The sequence below is a fragment of the Macrobrachium nipponense genome, chromosome 2 (genome assembly GCF_015104395.2).
Source record: "Macrobrachium nipponense isolate FS-2020 chromosome 2, ASM1510439v2, whole genome shotgun sequence".
Taxonomy (NCBI): domain Eukaryota; kingdom Metazoa; phylum Arthropoda; class Malacostraca; order Decapoda; family Palaemonidae; genus Macrobrachium; species Macrobrachium nipponense.
In genome coordinates, this window is record NC_087201.1 from 56002581 (window position 1) to 56029131 (window position 26551).

Below are 26551 nucleotides of genomic sequence, written 5' to 3' on the forward strand. Positions count from 1 at the left end.
TGACTACTTGGAGTATCTTGAGGAACAATAGGTTCCTCTTCGTCACCATCGTCTTCTTCATAGGAAATCTCTTCTTGGTCAGCACAAGGGGAAACATCACTTCCCTGGAACAATTCCTCTAAGCACAAAGATCCTTCACTTGATCCTTCTTAGGTGCGTAAATCCTTAGTTTCTTCACTTGCAGTAATTACACAAATAGGAAACAGGTTGGGGTTATTCTTCTCCAACTCTACCATAGGACTAATCCTCAACAGTTTGTCTGTCACTACAGGACAAGGAATAAATGGCACACCTCCAACTTCATTCCCCAATAGAACATGTACAACTTCCACAGCCAGTGAGTCCTTTACAGCAAAATCAACATTTCCTGTCACCAATTCACATGACAGGTGTAAGCAGCATTATGTATAGGAGTTACTTCCTCTCCTCCTATACCCTTCAAAATAACTGAATCTCATGTGAGACTCTTCTCCAACTGAGGGTGAGCACCACGTACTACCACACTATGGTTACTCCCTGTATCACATAATATCTTGACTTGTACCTGCACACTCCCTCCTTGAGTTGACAGCATACCCTCATAGATATGTGGCTTAAAAACCTCCACACTGCTCAAGGTTACATATCCACTGGTTGCTAAACACTCAGTTTGTTTAGTTTCAGTCTTCTCTGGAGTCTGATTCTTTTCCACACTGCTCTTCGTAGTTTGTTTCACCTGGTCACCTTTCACTACTTGGCCAACTGGTTTTGACAGCTGTTGATTCCGGTAACACTCATGATTGAAGTGTCGTGCTCTTCCACACTTGAAGCAGACAACATTAGGTTTCTGTAACTGTCTTGAAAAATTGTTTGAGGATTTCACATTAACTTGCTGAGGTGTATTACCTTGTTTACTCTTGGAAGTATTACTTGTAGGTTTCCCATTAAATTTGTTCCTGAAATTTGGATGAGACTTAAAACCTGGGCGTTCTTGATTCTGGTACTTCACATTGTAATTGCGTTTGCTACTAATTATATCGTAATCTTCACTCTGTGCAAAACAGCTTTGTCAAGTTTCTTAACCTCTCTCTCTCTCTCAAATAGGCTTTTATATGTTCAGGACAAGTAGTTCTTCTAACTCATTCAAAGTTTTAATTTTAGCAGCAGCTTCTAACCAACGTTTAAAACACTTTCTCACTTTATAAGCATAATCTAAGAAGGTTCCTTTCTCATCTTTTCTTAAATTTCTGAATCTTTCATTGTAGTACTCTGGGGTCATCTGGTAAACTTGTAGCACACTGTGTTTAAGTACCTTGTAGTCTTTACACTGATCAGCTGTTAAGGCTAGATAAGCACTTCTCCCTTTACCAATTAAGAGACTTTGTAGCAACACTGACCATTTATCTTCTGGCCATCCCATACCTGAAGCCACTTTCTCAAAGTGATCAAAAAACTCAGCTGAAGCTTTTTCACTAAACTTAGGGATTAACTTCTGTACTCTTACTACATCAAATACAGGGTCTGGATTACCTTGGTTATGGTCAGACGGTGTTACAGGTATTGTGGATCTAGCTCTTATCAATTCCATCTCTCTTTCAAACCTTGCTCTTTCTCTTTCCTCTTCTTCTCTTTCTCTTTCTCTTCTTTCTCTTTTCTCTTTTCTTCTTCTCTTTCTCTTCTTTCTCTTTTCCCTTTCAGCTTGCATTTTCAGCTCAATCAAATTGCCTTCTGCTTCAATGCGTCTTAAGCTCTAACTCTGCATCACTTTTCTCTTTCTTTTCTTCTTGCTTATTTATTAGATCAGCACTTGCTACATTCAACAACTCTTGAGCTAATTCAAACTCATCATCATCAGTTATTCTACCAGTCTATCAATGATTCCATAGCAATACATCTTATTTGTGCTTTTACCAAACTAGTAGACACATAGCCACCACATGCCACTGCTAAAGCGCTCCACTGGGCCTTAGTCAGAGTGGTTTTAGATAACACGGATGGAAGGGACTGCTAAAAATTACTGAATCTTAAACTGAGCCATTTTCTCTAAGTTATAAACTTGCAATTCAAAACAATGAATGCAAAACAAAAATTATATGGTCACTCTCCTAAAAATATATATCCCTAACACCACCAGTATAGACCAGAGTGATAATGTAATCTGTTTTCCCGGGTCTCTGGGCACCATTAATACTTGTGACGAAGTGCCAAGTATCTGGTTACTACACTTACCAATAATTAAATGTTACCTCACAACAGCCAGACACCTGAACCTTCATTACAGATAAAATACTACTGAATACTCTAAAATCAACAGTGATCCTTTAAACAACTTATCAGTATTGCAGAAAATCAGACTAAGTTCATTAAAACCGGTGTGAGGTAATATTATATGTAATTTTATTAATTAAAGGGCATCACTCCATCAACAACTTTAAAAGTCTAAGTATTTTCCTGATTTAAAAAGTATAAGTACTTCTCTGGTTCTAACTCACTTCAACTAAATTGAAGGAAAACAGCTCAATTACCACTCTATGTTTCTCCCTAAATATAATTATACATATATACTTGTGAAGAAGAAAACACTTATAAAAATTTTGAATATAAAAATTTGTGATCAAACTCAAAATTTATAAGTGAAATTCACAATATCAGGGAAATTTACTGTTACTTGAAAACAAAGCAAAGTTTAATTAATTCTTGAATTAATTAAGTAAAATTAAATCAAAATTAATTTATCACGACATCCAAGAAAAGTAATTAATTCAATCAAAATTGAAAAGTGTTAGGCAATAATTAAAATTTGGAAATTAATTCACAAGTGCTAAACAACTTGAAACGAATTCTAAACCAATGTAAATTAATTCACAAGTGTTAAATTCAATTACTTGTGCAACGATTAATTAATGAAAACAATTAAGTCAATCAAATTGTGAATGCAAATGAAAACGCAGAAAAGGTGGAAAACACCAAAATTGCAAAAACTATTAATCTACACAAAGAATACAATATAATATATATATATAGTATTATAATCTATATATATCGTAATATATATATATAGATATATAAAACAATCTTCACTAAAAAAAATGGACATGCACAAAAAAATCACTTCAACAAGAAAATTGGATAAATGCACACAAAAATCACTTCAAATGAAACAAATACAAAACATAAAAATTTGCAGTGTGTAAAAATTGTAACTGTTTCATGAAACCACTGTAACTATTAGTTGCCACTAATATACCCAATAACACATTATCTTGGTACCAGTTATTTATGCTGCAGCTAGTTCCAAAATTTCACCACACAATTCACAATATTTCAAAAAGAAAAGGCGCCGTTACACACTCTTGTACAATGTTTGTTCAGATTCCACAATAAGCACTAAATAATACTAAATAACTCTAAGAAATCTGAAATCTAAAATTTACGAGTGACCATTCAGTAAGTATTAAATCTTTACGTTAATGTAATATCAAGTATGGCACGAGCGAGAGAGAAAGAGAGAGAGAAGGTGATGATCTCTGTACGCTAGGAATTCAAAGTCTGTAATGAGCGGTCTCTCTCTTCCTTTTATGGTCGAACTTCAAAAAACTGATGGGCTCAAATCGTTTTGGACACGTAAATCAGCTAATATCATAAAAATTCTCTTTCAAAACAATATCTAAAGAGAAATTGAAATTATAATCGTAAATAACATTTATTATTACGTGATTTAAGACAATAAAAGTATTTTAATGTGAAATGAATAATGATTTATAACGAAAGCAACACTAAGTGACGTCACTTCCCAAAGACGATGTATGCTTAAATAGAAGGTTCTAGAACAATCTTACGAAAGATGGTGCATGATTATTCAGCAAAGACATACATGTTTGAAACCAGTCCTGTACGTTGTATGCTCAACAAAGACGTACTCATCCGAAACAGACTCGAGCGAGTACGATTGACATGTTATGAAAACAAAACAGAGACCTCGAGCTTCCCTTTATATCGAGCGATGACAAGTTATGAAAACAATTTCTAGCTTGGAACAGGCAATGCTAAATAGGGAATCTGAAATAGCAGCATATGATATATATATATATATATGTGTGTGTGTGTTAGTGTGTGTTTGTATATGTGTATATATAAATATATATACATGCATATATACACCCATACATACTCGCAAGATCCCCGGATGAGAGAATAATTTATGAATTCTACTTATTTCAAAAGGCAATATGTACATATACATATGTATACGTATGTATAGGTGTACATATGCATGTATATATATTTTTTATATACTGTCAGTGTGTGATTCTTTTTCATTAAGCATTATTATTATTAAATTAAATTTTTTTATTTAATTTGTTAAACATAGTTTAGTAAGTTTCACTTGTCGTCTGACCTCCTCTCGACTATAACAATTGTTTGCTCGTTATTAATGTTCGTGTTTATCTTTAAGGAGGTTTTGTGTGTGGTCCCTCCTCTGTGGATAAGAGGGTTGGGTGACTTTTTAGCTTCTGTAAGGAGAACAAGCAGTCGTTCTCTGAACCTTGTCACATTTAGAATATTTTGACCTTGCTTCGTGCACAAAGAGTACTGCCGTCTCTTGCTTCATGGTGGTTGCTGCCTCTGTTGGTGATTTGCCCTTATCCGCAGGACCTGAGGATTTATTTTGAATATCTGCTATCTTCAAATTGGAAGATCTCTCCAGATAACATATCTGGACGTGTTTGGTATTTCACCGCACCACCTCTGGTTCAGTTATAAAGCCAGGGGGATCTCGCTATCCCATGTTAAGGTTTTTATTACCTTTGTCATTGATCACGGCTGTGATTCTGTTGTGGCTGCTCGACTGGGCCCCGAGTTAGTTAACCAACTGTGGTACCATTCCTCCAGACGTGGAGGATTCCGTATTCTTCAAGGAGAATAATAAACATTATTGATAAGGAAGCTTTATAGTGACAAGTTTGGTTTATTTAAGAATTAGCCAGTAAATCGTCAGGATATTCATTCTTTACGATTTCCTCCTTTTTTCTGGCCCCCTCTTTATTTGGTTTGAATGTGCTGGTATTCCTGTCGTAATTATGTATACATGTGGTTTGAATTATTATTATTATTAAGTGTGATAGTAGTTATTTTATTTCCTGTATGCAAGAGGTTCAGGTGTAATTTCTATCTTTTTTTAATGTATTAAATTTATGGTTTTTCGTTGTGTTTGTTTACGTGGACTTCATATCGGTGTTATATGGATACTAGTAGAAACTGAATAGAATATTTTGGTGATGGTAAAACGAGCCATTACAATACACATACACACACACACACACACACACACACACACACACACACACATATATATATATATATATATATATCTATATATATATATATATATATATATATAATTATGTATATATGTGTATATATCATAAAACTAGAAAAGTCATAGCACAGTCTACATAGTAACACCACGAAACATCAGTTAAGTTCCCATTTCTAAATATCAGATCCTTTCCGCTTTGTCTCAGAACTGCCTATAAGAAGACAGGAGAACACATCGATAAGCAAAAGATTAAAAAGCAAAATAAAAAGGTCAAGTAAAATAGGACATCTTTGAAATAAATATTCAAAATACAGACAAACCACACTTTTGGCTAATGAATAAGTATGCTTACCCATTCAACACAGATTTCACACACTTCACCAAAAATACTAACAAAGAAGCCATCTTGGCTCTTTGCCGACTCTGTAGCGGTCTCCCATCTTGGCTAACTTACTTTCTCATTATGTAGGGAAGAAGCTCGCGCGCACGTATGAACTAACACGTTCACGCCCAAGAAACAGCCTCAAACCAGATTCAGAAGGCACCTCTGCATCAAGCGCCAGTGCATAGAGACAGGACGTGGTCTGATCTGCTTAGGCAGCGACTTCGACATTGCGCCACCCGAGGAAGATATGTCAGCATTTCCAAAGCGGAGCTGTCTTGTCACTTAGGGCCACTGTTTCCAAGGAGAAGCTAAATTGATGATCCCTACATTCTAGAAATGTCAGAGCCCATCGCGTCCTCTCACTCAGAAAGAAAAGATACAAATCACATTCACAATGGTGTCATAAATATATTGTCTTAATTATTCTTTGTTGCATATATATATATATATATATATATATATAGATATATTATATATATATATATCTGCAACTGATCTATCCCTTGGAAAACGGAGTCTTGATAGAAAGAGTAAAACCAGCACTTGTACATAAAACATCCTTTATTTTTTTTCTTTCTGTGTTTTTTGTATAGACCTGATGATGGAGACAGTTACTCCGAAACCAGTAGTCATAAGAAAATAAAGGATGTTTTATGTACAAGTGCTGGTTTTACTCTCTCTCTCTATATATATATATATATATATATATATATATATGTGTGTGTGTGTGTGTGTGTGTGTGTATATATATAAATGTATATACATGCATATATACACCTATGCATACATATACATATGTATATGTACATATATCGAGCTACAAATGTCCTTTAATATCTAATTCGCTCTACCTCGGAATTAATATATTTTCATATATGTTTAACCAAAGGAGAATTTTTTTAGGCGATAATAGTAGAATTGCCGGCCGACGGGCCCTAGCCATTGACAACTTCAATTCCAGGACGACAATGAAGCCTTAGCCCACCCCACGACTGCAAGAGGATATAAGTTTATGCTGCCTCCCACCTCAAATACCTGTCGCACTCAGGTATTCATAAATTTTGGAGACTGCATCAAACCCCCTCGTCCTCGGTAGCGTTGAGTGCTTTTGTCCACACGTAGCCATTATATAAGTCATATCACATTACCGTGATTCATATACATATATGGGAGGCGGCATAAACTTATATCCTCTTGCGGTGGTGGGTTGGGCTAAGGCTTCACTGTCGTCCTGGAATTGAAGTTGTCGATGGTTCGGGCCCGTCAGCCGGCAATTCTATTATCGCCTAAAAAAATTCCCCTTCAGTTAAACATATATGAAAATATATTAATTCCGAGGTAGAGCGAATTAGATATTAAAGGACATTTGTAGCTCGATGTACGTATATGAATCACGGTAATGTGATATGACATGTATATGTACATATACATATATTGCCTTTTGAAATAAGTGGAATTCATAAATTATTCTTACATCCGGGGATCTTGCGAGTGGAAGGAGATCGAAGGTGTCAGAGCATTACAAGGACACTTGTCAGTGCTTGTGCAATCAGCCCTTACAGCAGGCTCGCACGGAGACAAAGAAATGAACACGTTACAGAAGCTTCTCGCAACGAAAGTTGATTATGGGCGTGCTCTGTGCAGGAAGTATGTACGTAAGTTCGTTCGATGGGCGGAACGAGAAAAGATTGATTTTGATTTCTGAAACAACTCTCATTATTCTTAAGATACACCCATTGCCCAGAGGAGATCCCAGTTTCGGACTCCTGCCGATTGCCAGTAAGGTGAGCACGAAAAAACGTTATTTACAGAGCCCATTTGAACTTGGTACTTCTCGCAACATATGTATGTTGCAGTGATCTTTTACATAGTTTTTATGTGTGCATTGATTGGGTCATTCATATTTTTGCTGCATTTTTCTTTTACATTTTTCTGCAGTTTTATTCTTTTATATTTTGTTTGTGAGCAATGGGAAAATCCCATAGTTATCATTCCCTGTGCATTTTTATAAAAAAAAAAATGTATATTTTTATCTCTTAGTGCCTCTAGTTGTATCAGTGAAAGATCACAAGTACACAGGATACTTGGACAATGTTACGGACTATTACATTTGAGTTTGGGACTTGTGTTATGGGAGTTTGCTTGATAGGTCGAACGGCATGGTGTCCTTAGGAGGGAATGGTTCAATTAAGGGTCTTAATAAACTTCAGTTTGATAGACATGGTTTCCTGTACTTCCTACTTTAGCTTTAGAGAGAGAGAGAGAGAGAGAGAGAGAGAGAGAGACCTGGAAACTTTATATTAGTTTCCTTTTGTTATTTTCTCTTGAGAGTCTGTACCGAGGTTGAACCCTCGGTACCAGATTATTTGGTGGCAGCTATAGATATGAACTTTTTATGCCTTTTGAGGTTTTTCAGTAATGTTGGTACTCATGGTTGCCGACTTAGGCTTTGGTGACTTGCGATTGGAGACGATTGAGTGCATTGTTGCCGTCTGTTCTGGGGTGTGAGGCAGAGGGCTGTTTTGATTCTTTTTTTCGCGGGTGTAGGGGAAAATTTTTGTGTGTGGGATACCTAAGTGATCGTGAGGTGAGTGTTCAGTTTGTGGTTTCGTTTTCCCTATAGATAAGTACATTTTTGAGGGAGATTTTGTGTTTGCAGTAAGGAGTTCTTGATTATGGACGTGCTATGTTATTCTCTTTTTTCCGCCATCTTTTCTTTTCTTTTCTTTTCTTGAATGCAGGAGGGTGGCTTGATGTAGAGTACAATATGTTTGCGGTTTGTCACGCCGCGTTTTGAGACAGTGCCTTGTTGTCCAGTGGAAATTGACATAAAATTGGCATAACGCAGACATTTTGTATTACAGAAAAGTTTTTGCACAGAACTTTGTCTCGGTGCTTTTGAACACCAAAACAAATTCAACCAAAATCAACTTTGGGGAAACCTGTTTTTAAGTAGAAAACCAAATTTACCTGAAAAATAAACGTTATGCAGTGGCTGGGACCAAGTATCAGAATTCAAACTCAATAATTGTTAAACATTTTTGAGAGGGTTTAAGTACATAAAGATCCTAAACTCAATGGCCGCCATCAGGATGACTCTTCATTACAGACTTGAAGACAATCCAGCATTTGCACACTTGCTCATATCATCACAAGTCAAACGGTCGCTAACACTTAATCAGATTTGTTAACACTTTGACTATATATTTTATATACACATTTGTTCAGAATAAAATGAAAATATACTTAAAAAGGGGAGTAAAAAGGAGAATCCCTTACGGAAAATATAATTTGAGCTGGTATCAGACTCCACACTTGAGGAACAACTGCTAGAACATACCAGTCAGTATGTGCATGCTGAAGTCCAACTGATTACTCCTTTCTATATATATCCACCTATTACTACATGTCCTTATAGCTTACATTGTCACCCTTTTGTTCGCAAGCCCCAGGGTAATATATATTGTGTGTTTCACCTTTTATTGGGGTTGTGGCAATAGCATGTCAAGGTTGATGTCAAAATTACTCACTATAGCTTTGTAATTTACGTGCCTTTGTGTATATTTTGAATAATCATTCATGAATCCAGAAGGTATGCATATATAGTTGCTGAATCATATTGTACAGTAAATAAAATTTAGGATTACGTAAGAATTGCTTGGATGGTGCACAGCTTTTAACATCTTGTATGGAGCCTGTTAACCAGCTTTTCACTGTGAGGAGAAATGATAAATTCTTTTGGAGTGAAACTTGGTCAGATAGGAACATCGAACAGTGTCTGATGAGAACTGGGAAAACATCACTTACAAAGAGGCAGCAAAGACAAAGTGGTTCCTCTGCCCATGTCATGGCCCAGTTCACAGATGCTCTGCGCTGTTTGACCAACACGTTCACTGGGACCTGGTCAGAACAACATCGAGATGTTTATCCAGGAGACATCATGCAAGATTCGAAGGATCTAAAGACTCACAAAATTCCTTGAAATTCATAACCCTTTTGTGAGCGAGGATGGAAATCAGCTTATTACCATTGAAATAGGAATTATTGCTGATGAAAGGGTAAATGTTGATGAAGCTGCAACCATTAGGAGGAAGATCCAGGATACTCTGAATGACAAGAAGTACGGAGAAATTTCTCTGCAAAGATGTAAAGATCACATCAGGTTAACAACTTTCGCGGCAATGCACAAGCCACTGAAGATTAAAAGTGACAGCATCCGCATGTCATCCAGTGCACTATACCAAAGGCTGCTGGCCCGAGCACGTGTTAATGATCCACCATAGCAAAGTGTATATGCCCATGAGTTAGGAATGGTAGCACCTGCTCTCCTTCATGATGATGGGAGCATGCACAAATCACAGAAATCACAGCTTGCAAATCATCTGATTCAGATGAATCCAGAGGTTTGCAATGGTTTCCTTGTCACCTGATGTGTCCCCAAATAACTTCATCTGTTGCCGCACTTCAGCTGATGATGCAAGAATATTCAATGTTTTCAGTTTGCCCATTCCAAAGAATGCTGAGGTGGTATCACAGCCAGACATAGCATGCACATATAACAAGCTCTTGCACAACTCCTTTCCCAAAGACTGATGGAGGCTATGAATAGCTATTGTATGTTGTCTTGTCACCATGAAGATGGTTGTCTTTTCTTGGAGGTGGTACAAGAGGAGTATCAAAATGTCTGTATCCTCAGCCTGAACACAAACCTCTTTGTATTCCTGTGCTAGCTGAAGAACCTTGTTGACAATGACAACATCTGTATCGTCATCTTCACCAGCATACTTCACAGGAATGCCGGCCTCCTTAAGAAGTGTTCCAACTTCCAAGTAGTTTCATGAAATTTCGCTTATTCTTCAAATTAGCAAGAGAGGCTGTCTTGTTTCGTGGCACTGGTGTTTGCACCCTCACCAAAATGTCTAGACTCTAGAGCTTGTGCATGGTGTAGTTTTCTGCGCTTTTGTTCAGGATCTTTGGTTGTTTTGTATGCACTAGGGTTTGTTTCTGTTAATGATTGTAATGTAAAGTTTGCACCCTCACCAAAATGTCTAGACTCTAGAGCTTGTGCATGGTGTAGTTTTCTGCGCTTTTGTTCAGGATCTTTGGTTGTTTTGATTTCATAGCTGTCACATATTACCCAGGCAAGCACTTGCTCATCCCTTCCATGTTTAACAACTGATATAAAGAGTTCACAGAGATTTCCCATAGTTCCAACCTCAGGCCATGGTATCTGATGGATGAGTACACACCCATCAATGACTTTTGGAACTGGTTTGTTGCACCAATGCACCTTTAGTTGTGCTTGCTATGCAAAATCCATGAGCAATCCCAATTGCACCCAAATAAAAGACGATCCAACAGGTCTACCAAATCGATGACCGCTCCTCTCACGCAGTCGTGTCCAGTACAATAACTTTACATTACAATCATTAACAGAAACAAACCCTAGTGCATACAAAATTATAATGGCCTTCGGTAAATATTTAAAATTAATTTCAGTACAATCATCAAAGCAAAAGGGCGAATGAGAGTGAGAACGAAAATTATATAGGCTTAAGTGGCTATACAAAATTACATGTATATAAGAAAATAAGAATACAGAAATGGTCCACTGCTACGAATACCTGATTTATAAATATATAAATATTTCCGTAACAGTTCACTAAAGAACCTATCAACAGCAACGCGGGGCTGCCTACATGTAGGCTGTAAGGAAATCTTGAAGTATACGTGAAACATTTCCATCCATTCCAAGATTCTGAAGTTTATAAATAAGTACCCTGTAATTTACTAAGTGGAAAGAAGCACTTATATAAATTTGAATTGCCCTTTATCACGGTTCTCTTGCAAATAGCATGTCAAATCTAAAAGAGCATTGCCGGTACTCAACTGCTTCCTATATGCAGATTGAATTAGTGTCAGTTCAGAATGATGATTTTTGTATGCAGATAATTTCCTTTCATTGAGTTATTACAAGTTGCAGTTTACCATCTCTTTTCTAAGTATTTTACATCAAAATCTAGTACAATATGTTGAGAAAGTACATGATGGCAAAAATTTGTTAGTGGCTTTGTTTTATAACATACTTAACACTGACGAGTGATATTTCCCAGAAAATGCATTTAAGAAAATTCAAATCACATCTGTTTATTATCGAGAAATTTACAGCAAGATATCAGGATTGGGTTCCCTCGAGTTTGTCTAATTACGAAAAGTAAAAGTTGTAGTACACTGTCGAGTAAATATAATCCAGGCGTATATAATTACCAACAAACTTGAATTTAATCATGTTTGTAGGCTCACTGTTGCACAGAACGTAATTTTATCATCATATTTTACTTAGGTTGTGGTTGAGTAAGACAATTACAGACACTTTTTCATTTTTATTTTGGAATTGAATAACAGTAACAGTCAGGTTTCCTATATTAATCGTGTGATAGTAAATATTTTCTTTCTGTGGTTAATATGAAACGAGATAGATTAAATACAGGTTAAAATTGTGGGGTTTTCAGGTCATAAATTTAGGAGGGCGGCTTTCTTTAAAATCATTGTTTTCAGACAGATGACGCACAAGATATGCTCAAGTGCAGGAAATATTTTTTTTACATTTACAAATTTATATCCATTCGTTAAGATTATATTTTGAAAAATAACGGTGTATGCATTGGAAAATAACGATGATTATATGAACAGAAATTCCTTATTCTGCAGTACGGAATTAGATATAACGTACCCGCCTGCTCCATACTAGTTGGCGGAAGTAGTTCATTAACAAGGTCTTCATGGACCTCGTCCAGTCAGTGACAGGACCTTTCTTGTAGGTCTCCTTGAGAAGTGAATGGAGGTTCATCCTTTCATGGAATTCACAAAAAGAGGGTTGTGGGTGAAATCGTTCAGAAATCACGATCAAGAGTGAGCCATTTCATCAGCAGAGCACGTCGTAGTATATAGTGGATACGTTATTAGACGGGACCGCTTTCATTACTGGTAAATACCTCAGTATGAATGAGGATCATTGGTTCACGACGAAGCTGTGTTTCATTATTAGAAGAGCAAAGATGTGGATTTTTTCAAGGCGAATAGAATTATATTGAGGGTTCACGATTGAGTGGACGTTTGTGGAGTGCGAATACAGTTCGCCTGGTTGACTCTGCTAAAGTTCTCGATCTCGATTCCGAACTTCTGTATCCACTTTTTGATGATGATCAAGAATTTATCTGGAAGCTTTTCTTTTCTCCCCATAATCCAAGCAAATTCTGAAAAAAGATGAATTATAATGTAAACTTACACATCAAAAGTGGCTGAAGATTCATATGTGACTGAACCGTGGTAATTTTGCATTTTCAATATATATTTTGTTCTGGTATAAAAATGTTTTCTTATGTTCAATAACCTATAATTTATTTAGAAATAATGTAAAGTATAAATGAGAGAGCAATTTTTATCTGCTTATTGCTCTGACTGAGATCAAATATTCATGATACTTGATATTAAAGAAATGTATTTGGTAATTGATAATTTAGCTTAATTGTAAAGCGAAAAACTTAATAGATCATTCCACGAGAATAGATACGCTATAAGCCGTATGAACGGATTTAGTAACCGTAAATGATGAAAAGTTATTGCAATATATACGTACCAAGTTTGTCGTTGAATCCAAGAGGAACACACGTGTAGATGACTGCAAAGGTTCTGTAGTCTGTTGCCACAACGTTGTAGTTTGGGCTGCCATCGCCCTCTACAAAAGGATCATTATCTTCATTAGTAATTGACTCTTCTATATCAGGAATTTGAATGTTCATAATTTTACTTCTCATAGATAGGTCAACGCGTGCAACTTAACTAATTATATTTGCATTCTTCCGTAAGTACTCATGTGCTCACCCACTCATTTTATGTGTTAGTTATAGTTTTCTGCTTGGCGCTGTATTACAATTGCTGGTAGGCAAGATAAGCTTGAAGTAAGAGTGAAGTCAGCTCTTAATGCTGCTGTTCGTATATTATGATTATTCAGGAAATTTGTGAGCATGAGTGGTTTATCGTGGATGCCTATTGTCGTACTGAGGTTTATAAGAGATCTAAGGTTATGACTGAATTGATGTTTTGTTTTCTCATTCAACACTTAAACACACACACGCACACAAGTAGAGGACGTTACACTATAGCCATTTTCCAACGTCACTGATCCATTTTGAAGTCCAAAATAGAACATTGTAGTGAGTTTAGTTTTAATAAGCTGCATTCATCTCAACTTTCCTCAAACAAAAATTCAAAGGATTTAAAGCCAATTTAATTACGGCGACATACAATGAACAGGAAGCCACAGGGTGATGCGTCTTCAAAAATAAAGTCTCACCTGGAATGTCGGGTAAGGTCACATAGAAACGAGATCTGGTAGTCTCCTCCGTTGCAACTGCTGTGCCTTTGGTTACGACTGGTTTCCCTCTGTGAATAGAAATGGTCGTAGTTAACAACAGGGGATAGATATGCCAGGTGTGAAGATGTGCTGAATTTGCTTCATGTAAATACAGGGGTTACAATTTTTGAGATCTAACATTATTTCAGTAGCACCTATGTGTATTAGCAGAGCTTGCGTGAAAGCCCAAGTTTTTATTCCCCTAGAATGAGATCGCAGACAGCAAAAAAAAAAAAAAAAAAAAAAAAAAGAGAGAGAGAGAGAGGATAGTCATATGAGGGCACACGGAGAAGAAAGTGATGGAGTTGAATTAGATTAGAGTAATGTCCAATGACAAATAGCAATAAAGAGGACAGAAACGAAGTAATGCAGAGTGCCACAGAACTACTGTTTTTAATGTCATGACAAAACCTGAGCAAATATAAACGTACTTGGACACTTCAGTTTTCACCAAAGAAAAAGTTCGGTTGGTGTCTGGATAATAATCGACGGTCCCACAATCCCCTGTTTGGAAGGGGACCTCAAATCTCTCCAGCTCATACCAGCGACCCATGTACTGCAAGGAAAGCAAATAGTTATTAACATCAGGATTTATGACAGCAAAGATAACATTTCTTCCAGACCACACATCAGTTTGACTGACAGACCATCGAATCATATCACTTAAGCTTCATGGAGACTATCGTCTAAATTAAATGTATGCAAATATTAATCGACGTGAATATTAGAACTTCACACAAAAATAGAATATTTTGATGAGCTTACCTCATCTAACTTGAAGTCAGAAACAACCCTCATGTTTGGACAAGACACCTTTTGCGGCGGTGCGCTGTCAAAACTCAAGAACCCGAGGCCTTCTTCCTCTTGCGCCACTGTCATGTGGACGTTGAAGAGGTAGATCAGTAGAAGGACTGCTGCTGTAACCCGGGAGATCATCTCTTTTTATCCAACCCTACAAGAAGAAATGAATTTACGTGACGGCTTTCATTTGTTAGAATCAAAAGTACTTGTCGGTAAAAGAGCAAGTATTCAAATAGAGCTGCTTATGTACTTACATAACGAGTCTTGATAATAATTCGAAGAAAATATTTTGAAGAAAAAGGGGAACAAAATTGATGAAGCCAGCATAGACTTTGTCTTTCGCAAAGTTGTTTAAGAAAGAAAATGTCATTAATCAGAGTGAGGATATTTGAAATTAAGTTTTTTCCAAAAATTCTGTTCGATGTTCATTTTGCAAACTTTTATCATTATTTTTTTTTTCTACGAAATTTAACTCACTTCTTAGACAGCGTTTAAATAGCTGCGGAATAAGTATTTTCGACGTAGATTAATATGGCTTGGACCTGGCATTTTTGTTAGGCGGTTCATTCAGATGAAATTGACAAAATTACATGAAATAAATAGAAATCGAAGCTGCGAACGTGACGAGTCCTTTACATTTATGAAGTAGCTGCATCTACTACCGAAGTCAACTTTTCTTCCTTGAAATGGAAAATATTTAGGAAAACAGAGTAAAATGAAAATGAACAGCAGCCGTACAGTATTTAGAAACCACAACGAATTATGTATGAAGTGAGCCGACCCAGTTAACGCATCCGGAACAACTATTAGTCATTGAGTCGAAGAGAAATGGATTTAGATATCGGATTGAGTGAGTGACGAGTTGGTATCTTTGAGTAAACAAGTTTCTTATTTCTCATTGTAAAGGCAGTTCATGCAATTATTTATGCTTAATTGTTTATGCAATATTACTTCTTGCTGGAAACTTTCCCCTTGACATTCATTTCTTAAGAAATAAACCCCGACACTGTTTAGAATACGCTTGCCTAAATGTCAAAAGCGTTCTCCAACCGCCCTTGAGAAACCACAGTGTTTCGTTATGACTCTCCCGTTTTATTTCTCTCTCTCTCTCTCTCTCTCTCTCTCTCTCTCTCTCTCTCTCTCTCTCCAATGGCGAAATATAGCTGCTTAAAAATCGTCGTGGGCTGTTAGGTTTTTGTACGCTTGTGAAATATGTCTTGCATAGAATGCATACTTTGGAAAGTCAGATGCTCTTGTAATGACTGTTCAAATTTATAAATATATATATATATATCTATATATATATAGATATATATATATATAGATAGATATATATATATATATATAATATATATATGACGATGTATGTATGTAGTATGTATGTATGTAGTATGTATATGTGTGGGTATATATATATATATATATATATATATATATATATATATATATGTATGTATATAATATAAGTATGTATATGTATATACATATATGAATGGATTGATATATAAGTTAGATGTACCTGACTTTTTTTGGCAGTATAATTCAGTTAGGTCTGATCAAAGTTCACGCATCCAAGAGTGAAAGCAGGCAGTAATCAAAATCTAAATTTCATGAACAGTATTCTATTCAAAACAGGAAGCAAACTGAAAGGACTTACGTGAACACTGCAAAAGAATAACGGTCTACAGAGGAATAACTCCTGAACGACGGATGGGAGACTGTGGGGAACGAGAGTGGCTTCGTAGCTAGGATGATCCTTGCTAACTGTAGGTATTGCCTGCTCACCCCCTTTATATATACCAAGGCTAGCGGACGTGCTGACCTTGAAAGTGCGCGAATATCTGGTACGAATTCCGTTGCGTCTCTGCTCAGCAGTTTTTCCTAGAATGGGCGGCGTAAGCAAAGAGCCCGTTTTATGAAGTGCATGCTTATATGTATAAGGTTTGTTTTTATTTTTCTACAATCTTGAAACTTCCCTTATTTTTTTCTTTTTGTATAAGAGAAGACAAATTGGCTATGTATTATTTTGTGATCCTTCAGTGTTTCTTTTTAATAAAAGATTTATTGTACGTGAACATTAGTTAGTATCTGTGGCCAGTGATGAAAGGGAAAATCACATTTAAATACAATTCCGGCGATGTGAGTGCCATATGGTCCGTATAAAATGTGAAGTTGGGTGGAATCTTCCACTTGAATCTCCTATCTTATTTCTTGTTAACTCCTATTGCACCTCATGATTCGAAACAGTAGCACCATTTGATCTATGTAATAGCAAAATCCACAAAAAGTATTGAACCTGCACAGCCCAACCAGCTGTTTGAAGTTGGGGTCATGATTTTTTCCAAATATGAAGCTGTGCCTATCTTTTGATTTTTACCAAAAATAAGTAATTACCAAATATTTCTCGAGTAATTGTATTTCAGACATCGGCAAAAGTAGATTTCAAAGTAATTTCACGCAACTTAAAACTTGTCAGTCATCTCAAATGTCATGCTGTAAAAAATCTCACCATTAGGCTAAATTTCACGGTGACTTTCTGACATTATACGGTAGAAATGAAAGTAGTAGACCTTCCCGTTTCTCTCGTCAAATTTCTCACAAAATGAGTAGTACAATCTAATCTAATATTGGTTTCCTGTTGCGTCCGATGTCAGTCTTTGAAAGAAAATCTGCGGCTTTATTACTAGCTCTGGTCAAAATGAATCAGGCCACACTGATATTAACCGCAACATATATAAGAAATCCGGGGTACTGTGACACCTAAAATAGATCTGTAAAACTTGCACACCCAACTTATTATGAAAACTGCGATTATTTAAAATATTTGTGTCTCTGATATTGCCCGTTAACCTAGGTTATGAAGTAGTATATTAACGAATTTTAATGCGAAACCGATTCAACAGGAGGTACGGGTCCCGGAGAGGGAATGAAAGTAGACAGTGGTAGGGTAAGGAAAGGAGACGTTTAGTGGAAGAAAAAGGGAGATTGTGTGAAGTGCAAGATGGAAGAGAAGATCGTGTGCAGTTACAACATAGATAAGGTAATGTAAAGAAAGTTAGAGAAAAATGGGGTAAATTTTATAAATACCGCATAGTAATAAATATGAAGGAGCACTCTACGGAGGAAAGGTGCTGTTCTGGAATGGAGGTGAGTGGAAGTAGAAATCGGAATAAAAGATACGAACAAAAGGTTGCTGTATGGAAATTTTGAAGATTTGTTTGTTTAGGATGCAAGAGATCCAGTGATGAATACTGCAAATGGGCGGGTATTAGTGTACGCTTGAGAATGCTCTTGGAAGTGTCTGATTAAGATGTAAGGAGGCGAATCGATGAATGTACACTGGAATTGTTGCAGCCCGGTGCTGAATGAGTGAGGTCATTGACCAAGGTGTATAAGGTATGACATGATGAGGGAAAGGCTTTAAATTGGTGGTCGAATTTAATCATTTTCCTCTATGTAAAGGGGGTAAAGGTGACTTAAGAATGATAAGGGCTTAACAGTACCCACTAAACTAGAAAAAGCGGATAGTATCATTTTGAATTGCGAAAGTAAAGCAGATAGCAAGGAGTAATAGAAAGAGTAGTTTTGGCTTAGACGAGATAGCATGTGTTTTCACCAAGTGTTAAAAAAATCAGTGATATAAGAGAGTTTAGGGGAAAAAATGCTTGTGAAGTATATGAGGTAGAAAAAGCTTGTGACAACATAAAGCGAAGTGCTGTGGAAGATACTGAGGAAGTATGGTGTAGAGGTGAATTTGCTGAGAATGTTTAAGCATAACTGGCCCCCCCCCCCCCCCCACAAAAAAAAAAAAAAAAAAAAAAAAAAAAAAAAAAAAAAAAAGGTCTGACACAAGAGAAGTTATTTATCTGTGGGCATATTAACATCTGTACGGGAATATTCCAGAAGTTCCATACGTGGATGAGATACTGATGAAAAGGGAGATGGAGATGGCATGTAAATACCCTCCGTACAGTCATCTAATTGGATGAGAACTGAGTGGAAAATTGTGTGACACAAAGGACAGGAAAAACTGAGTGAGGAAATTTGCAATACATGGCGTTGGAGGTGTGATGAAGAGATTCTATATATAAGTCTAGTATATTTATATATGTGTATGCACAGACATTCACCGCGCGCACACTCCGTAGTACAAACTCGATGATCAAGTCGTACATTCGAACCAAGATCGTTATACTTAAGGTGGGTTCACACACACATAAGTCCCACGTTACTGGAACTCTTCAGGATGACAACTGTTGTGAAGAAGATTCAGTCACACCCCCTTTGAAGGCCATCTTTTCTCCCATTTTGACGGGTCTCGGCAAGATTTAAACAGATGTTACCCTGTACTACAGCGACTGAGTTGATGTGAGACCGAGACCGCGCATCATTTCTGTACCAAAATCCATTATTGATTGGCAACCACTCCGTCCTGTGTATCTGGGCATTATGGTACACGATAGAACAGCAACCCTAGACTTGGTTGATAAACTCTTGCCAATTGCGTTTTCCATTTCCTTCGACCAAGATTTAAACATCTTTTCTGTCCTTAGAAATGTTGCCTCTGACCTTCAAACAGTACATGGTGTCGGTGCCATGTCTATGAATTGGCTACCATCGATCATCATTCTAGTTCAAGCAGCAGCGACACCTTACTCAGTGAAATTGGGATATCCCAATTTTAAAACACCAGAGGAAACTCATGGATTGGTTAGCCGTGTGGTATACAATCAGCAATAGGCTTCATTGGTTTTCATGACCCCGTTGCCTGAATCCTACACTTTTGCACTGCCAGACACAGTCGTAATGCAAAGGCAAGATGCACCGAATTCCAAGTGTAATGGCCTTCTCAATTTTAAATGGACAGCATTTCCAGAACCTGAAAGAGTTGATTACAGGTAGCACCTTCATTTCCTGAATAATTGTAAGTTTGGAGGTAGTTTTTAACGGCATAGTGGTTGGCAATCTGAATAGAAATTTTCAGATTTTTCATGATGGGATCAAACTTCGAAAATATTACAAATGCTGCAATAAGCACTCCTTTTCATATACTTGTGGCATTTGTGTAAATCTAAAAAGTCTGATTCATTTATGAAACCTAGGCTGTCAAACCAAGCACCTGGACAGTCTCTGCCCCTCAGCTTTTATAACACTGAAAAGAGGGAGCTTGAGTGGTTGGACAGCAAGATAAAAAGATCCCGAAAATAAGGAAAGTTAATTGGGAAGGTTTAAAGGTGGCCCTGGGAGAAAACTTACAGTTTCACGGAAAAGTAATAGTTGAAGTTGTTTGGGTAGCAAGATTGAAGAAAAGGAAACAGGAAAGTAGAAGGGGAAAAAATAGATGCAGCTAGGAGGGGACGAAGGGACTCTGAAACCCCACCGTTGGTAATGCCACGGCAGGTGCACTGGCGTTAATAATAGTATAATCCTCCTACTATTATATGTGCCAGATGAAGCCTTCACATCACTGGCTGCCCAATATGCAAACAAGGAGGCTCTGAGAGTTAGGAATTTACAGTCATTCATTTACGGCCTGCTGTAAAGCAAGAGCCCATGCCAGCATAAGGCTGGCTTAATCTATGTCGTCGTCGTTACAGTCATATCACTATGCACATCATTTTGCATGGAAACAAAGTCAGTGATATTGATAACCGCATGGGTTGGTTGTGATACGGAAAGCAGCGAATGCTTTAAACACCCTTTAAGTGTGGCAGTGCACGAGACTGTCCGCTATTTGCTGCAATATATAAATATTGTACGATTGAACCTCTTCGTCTTAGTTTGGCAGTTTGTATAAAAATATATGCGTTCAAGTTTCTGCTGATCTTTTGCAGGACATTTCCTGGCGCCGTACCCTTGTGTATGTCCAGACTGCATCACCTGGTACATCTGAAGCTTTTCTCAAGGCTTTACATTTCGCCCATGCAACAAAACCTACCAGAGGTGTGATCGTTCATTCTAATACTAATGACGAATGTTTTGAATCTGCTGATCACCTTCACAAAATGTATATTTGTATTTCATAAACATTTCAGTGGTGTTTTCGTTTCCTTTGCCCAAGCTTTAAACATTTTTACTTTCCTTGGAAATGTCGTCTCTGACCAAGACCACCGAGATAGGTCTCGGTGGTCGTGCTCTAACCACAATGATCTCTTAACCTTCGATTTCCCACATTTTTAGGTGACTTTGTGGTCATTCAAAATATTTCCAAGTCACTCATTCCTTCGTTATTATTGTCATTTATCTTCACTATACTCTGGTAAACCATTCAACTAAACCGAAGTCCAGGTATGATAATATATGATTAAACTTAGCCAATTAGTGGCAGTAAAAGTGAAGTAGTCAAAAAGCCTAGAAGAATAGGATTCTGAATTATGATAATGCTATAATTCTCGAGACACACATCGAAAATCCCCCAAAGTATCTACATATGCATGAAATTAAGTTTCGAGACCTAAAATATGACCCATTTACAATTACAGAAGAATGCATTTCCAAAATACTGGAAAAAATGCTGTTAACACCAGGGAATCGTTAACTTTTTCGTTGTTTATTTCTGAAAATGCTATGCTCAAAATGCAAGAAACCGATAGATCAGATCTCGAACTTACTGCAAAGAAGGGCCTGCTGCTTGAAAAGTGGAGCTTTCATGAAGAACACCTAAACTTGGATATAATAAAACTGCTTCTACACAACAACGTAATCAAAAGTTTGTGTTGACGTAGCAATCTTTGTAATGGTCTGGCAAATTAATTTTCGCAGAAGCTGACGGGTTTAATCAACAAAACCGAGAAATTAAAAATGAATAAATTCCCACGGACAAGGCCACGTCCATCCTTAATGCCTCAGTGGCGTGGTTGGTATGGTGTTGACGTCCCACCTATGTGGTCGCGGGGTCGATTCCCGGCCATTCCATTAAGGAGCGAGAGATGTGTATTTCTGGTAATAGAAGATCACCCTCGACGTGGTTCGGAAGTCACGTAAAGCCTTTGGTCCCGTTGCTGAATAACCACTGGTTCCATGCAACGTAAAAGCACCATACAAACAAACGAACGTCCATCCTTACTGAACTTTTTCGGTTACATAGTAAAGGAAGAATTGAATGTAACTTGTATTTTGCTGAATATGACAATAAAGAATAAAACCCCCGAAGAGATGTACTGTAAAGAAATTAGCGAAGGAAACTACGATTACATACACTAGCGGATCCAGAAAAATTTCATGGGGGCCTCCAATTTTCATATTATGCATTTACACCTCTCTCTCTCTCTCTCTCTCTCTCTCTCTCATATATATATATATATATATATATATACTATTCATATATACATATATACATATATATATATATATATATATATATATATATATATATATACATTTCTCATTTATGTTTCTTATCTAAATCTTCAATATTATTTTGTCATTATTTTTCGCTGGGGCATGTGTCCAGGCCAAGTTACCTCAGTCACTGAAAAGGAGTGAAAACTCGCTGGCATTTAAGAAGAAACCATTTAAAAAATAATGACTAAGAACAAGTTATTTGTGAAAAATATAAACTGTGACTGAAAAACGAATGTTACCTGCTTAATGAACTGCAGAGTGCAGAAAGGAGACCATCCAAAAATAAAGAAAGGATAATAATGGAAGAGATATCCTGTACGTCTTCTCTCCTCCGTGGGACCGTTGTGAAATAAGCGCCCCGAGTAGTACCATCGTTATCATAAAAATCGTGGCAAACTTTTTTTTTTAAATAAATACATAAAGTTTTAGTTTTGAAGTAACTTAGAAATGATGTTAGTTATCGGATTCGTATACATATAAGTATGATCTAAATGAAGAAGATAAGACATAAAGAGAAACTAAGCAAATGTTTTGTTAAGTGTTCGTTTGCGTTATAAAAAGAGGCGATCAGGTGGGTCACATAGCGGTAAATTTTGCTGTGTTACCAGTTAGCTCGCCTTTTCTCGGAACGCCTGCAATCAGAATATTTGGTGCTGGCATTGCGGTCAGCTCAACATCCCTTTGATGTGCTGAGTGGCTGGGAAAGTGAAAAGACTTTGCCACGTGTAGGATTAAAGATGAGATCCTAATCCTAGTCAGCAACCCCACAGCCGGCCGAACTTCGCGGGCATCACAACTGTCATTAAGCGTGAACGCAAAGACGAAGACAACATTGGAGTGAACGTCGCGATGTGTAATTCGTTCAGTGCTGTGAGTTCTACTCAAAAAAAGTAAAAGTAGAACTGTTTCGGATTTTTTGGTGACTCTTTCACGTCTTTCCTAGACTTAATTGCAACAAGAAATACTTTCATAGAGGAGTTGTGCGCTGTGACTGTTCCCGGTACAAAACAATTTTGTGTTCACGAAAGATTGATTCATTAAATCTCGTTTAATGGTAGACAAGGCGAACCTGTATCGGAAATGCACTGAAATTACGTAATCATTTGACGAACGTCCTTGAGTGTGGTATGCTTTGAAACCTAATAGTCAAGGTAGTTTTGTGCGCCAAATTGAAATTTCTGAAAATCATTGTCGATGACGTGCACCACGTAATAATTGCATCTGAAATTAAAAAGGTTAACAAAAATAGTATATATAGTATACAGAAGGTAGTAGGTGTTTATTGGTCAAGGAGTTCTATATATTTCCATATGAGCTTTCTTACACAGTTCACAGTTCTGTGTGTTTATGTGTATGTATAATGTATATATATATATATATATATATATATATATATATATATATATATATATATATTGTGTGTGTGTGTGTGTCTAAAACGTAAAGCTTTTTTCCCTGAACGATGGTCGGCTCCCACATAACGAGACAATGATCACCAACACATTCATACTATACTGCTGAAACGTGGGTTAACTCCGGTGCAGGAAAGTTCCACACCATTATTTACCCACCCAAAGGGCTCCTCAATGTAGTATTAAATGCCCTACAGAAATTGTACCATACAGCTTTACTCTGTATACACTCTCCCACCTCCTGGAAGTTGAGTCCCTTCTTTCCAATAATTCTGACGCTGTCTGTCGGTCATCCTCCCTCCTCTTCCTCCTCCTCTTCCTCCTCCTCTTCTTCTTAATCCCTCCCAGTACTTCTGAATTGTGTACTCTTTTCACCAACCTACTTTCCCCCATTTTTTTGCTCACGAACAAATCCTCTCAAATTATTGATTCATCTTGTCGTTGACGCCAGTCTTTGTATCACTTCTGTTCATTTCTAATTTCTAACATTGCATTCCAAATTGCTAATCCGTGTATCTTTCACACAATCTGTATCTCTATCTTCATTTAACATGATTTGACCTTCATCGTTCAGTATAGAGAGTGAACCATAGTAGTTGAAACAAACACAGCCTCTCAGAAATAAGGTATCATCAATCTATCTAATAGATAGATACCTTTGTTGAATAATACAAATACCAGATCTCGGTAAACAGGATGGTGATAAGGAATTTCGAAGTTTAGAAACAAGATAGCAAAATATATTTAACTAATGGCCTCAGTTTCATATCATCCAGACATCGTCCGTGAATGCAAACTTCAGTTCAGAAATCATAATCCCGAATAGTAATTGCAGAAAAGTGGAAGCGAGACCAATTTTTGGAATATATTCATGTTTAAATAAAACTCTAGATTATATTGTTTTAGATATTAAGAACTGGACAATTTAATTAAACAAAATTAATCCTTCTCAAAGAGATGGATATTCTATAAACTGAGTGATGACACTTTAAACCGCTTAAATCATGCTACAAGAAGACTACTCATGCTCTTGGTAAAATGGGAGTTTTCTGTAAATGTATCTGAGAATTAGAGAAGCAGATTTTTTATCGTGAATTGAACCATTGCTTGAAGGGAAGATGACTTTAACCTTTATGGGACCACTACTTCAACAAAAATTGGGTTTTCTCTGAACTTTTCACGTAGTACTCCTAATTTTCTTCAGGGGCTCATGGGCCGTATTGTGACACATTGCCGTTTGCACCCAACTAAATTTTAATTTAAGAGTTAGGGACTTTAACAACTCACTTATTCCTACAAATTTGTGGGTTCTGTAATTTCCAAGAAAAGACGGATTGCCCCGAAATTGAGGCATTGCTAAGAGCTTATTTTCAAATATGATGAATTAAAAAGTTTTTCAAGAGTGGTAGTCCTTGTGGGATATGAATGACTCTTCACCAAGTAATGAACCAAACTGTAGTAAACTTTTATAACAATAAAACATTTTTTTATAAGGGGGCAATCTCTCAGTTTATAACAAAATCCATTTCATCTTTTTCAACTAATTGCTTTTTCTAATATCTTTATAACTCAAGTTTTTCTTATTCCTTATAGATAAGAGATCTAGATTTACTAACAATAGAACCGCGAATTCTGAGAAGATTTAGATTTACTGTTAGGTACCCGCAACTTGACATTCTTATGTACTAAATTTATGTCGGGCTTTTTAATAGTCAAGAGAAATATTTAAGACGAAAAGCCGCTTTCCAAGTTTCCCTGGCCCTAATAACTAAAAATATAAGGCCGGTTATAGTTATAATTAGTTTATTTATTTATATGATTTTATATATATATATATATATATAATATATATATATGGTGTGTGTGTGTGTGTGTGTGTGTTTATGTGTATATATATATATATATATATATATATATATATATATATATATAAAATGTGTGTGTGTGTGTTTGTGTGTGTATACACAATCATTGAAACACGAGGGAACACGTGCTTGAGAATGTCACAAAATCCACGTAAGAAGGTGAGTGAAAACCGGGACTTTGAACAAGTACTTTCGTAGTTTATTCTAGAATCTAGAATAAACTACGAAAGTAGGGTAGAGTGGGGCAAAAGGCTCCCTTGGGGTAAAAGGCCTCTCCCTATTTTCTTGCTTATTACATATCATAGCAACTTAGTCAGCTGATCAGTGCAGCAACACCTTCTGCCTGAAGCTTTCTATGCCAAACAGCCAGGGAGAATTAGAATGGGACACAGCCAGCTCGCATTTTTCTTCTTTGGACACATTTCATGTAAGTATGCGTGCTATATCAGGGATATCCTGTGCGGACATCTTGTCAGTAAAGTCAGTACTTTAACTACAGTTACTTTAAATGAGAGCTAAAAAATATCTTGCAATGCAATCCAGACTTGAAAACTCAATTGAGGTACAGGTGGATTTAGTTTTCCTAAAAAACGCCAAGTGGGGTAAACGGCCCACCACGCTTTTGGGCAAGAAGCCCAGGGGGCTTTTTACCCCATCTGATCAGTTGGACGCATAACCATGGTGAAAGAGGACAGACTACATCTTATTTGTGCAATGAAGGCGGCAGGAGTTTGTCTACCTCTTATTTTTATATTTGCCCGTAAAAGCATGACTTCACTACTTATGATCGGCAGCTCACCTGGATCAATTGCTAGATGCACAGCAAATGGATGGTCTAATGCTGATTGTTCCGTAGACTGGCTACATCACTTTGTTAAAATTGTTAAGCCAAGTCGAGCAGAAAAGCACATTACAATTCCAGATGGCCACCACAGTTACAGGACTTTAGCCAGAGAGAATGGAGTATTGTAAAGAAAATTAGTCTAACCTTTTTTGACTTATGTCATTATTGTTATTATGTAGAACTTA

The 26551-nt window shown here is 36.8% G+C and overlaps 2 protein-coding genes across 9 annotated transcripts in view; one reads left to right on the forward strand and one right to left on the reverse strand.

The window, feature by feature from the left end:
* The window catches only part of LOC135220590 (uncharacterized), a 483303-nt gene that overhangs the window by 426681 nt on the left and 30071 nt on the right, over positions 1-26551 (forward strand). The window contains exon 1 of one of the 8 annotated variants that reach the window (XM_064257858.1): positions 8180-8271. The exons of 3 other annotated variants lie outside the window; for them this stretch is intronic. The gene's annotated coding sequence lies outside the window, so the exon portion shown is untranslated. Of the gene's footprint in view, positions 1-8179; positions 8272-22968; positions 23481-26551 lie in introns of those variants that run through there. 4 more of the 8 variants (XM_064257852.1, XM_064257849.1, XM_064257850.1 and 1 more) reach the window with 4 other exon arrangements.
* LOC135220592 (apolipoprotein D-like) lies at positions 12053-16698 on the reverse strand. The gene is made up of 6 exons (XM_064257859.1): positions 16559-16698; positions 14866-15052; positions 14532-14656; positions 14041-14129; positions 13324-13422; positions 12053-12940 (listed from the first exon to the last, which is right to left on the reverse strand). Exons 2-6 carry the CDS (start codon positions 15034-15036, stop codon positions 12783-12785), a joined length of 642 nt encoding a protein of 213 aa, XP_064113929.1. The 5' UTR covers positions 15037-15052; positions 16559-16698; the 3' UTR covers positions 12053-12782.

Excerpts from the sequence above, each read along its gene's own strand:
- LOC135220592 (XM_064257859.1), bottom strand. The coding sequence starts at position 15,036 with ATGATCTCCCGGGTTACAGCAGCAGTCCTTCTACTGATCTACCTCTTC. Across the intron at positions 14,657-14,865 it reads CTGACTTCAAGTTAGATGAG|TACATGGGTCGCTGGTATGA; the intron begins GTAAGCTCATCA and ends CTTTCCTTGCAG. Across the intron at positions 12,941-13,323 it reads TGGATTCAACGACAAACTTG|AATTTGCTTGGATTATGGGG; the intron begins GTACGTATATAT and ends ATCTTTTTTCAG.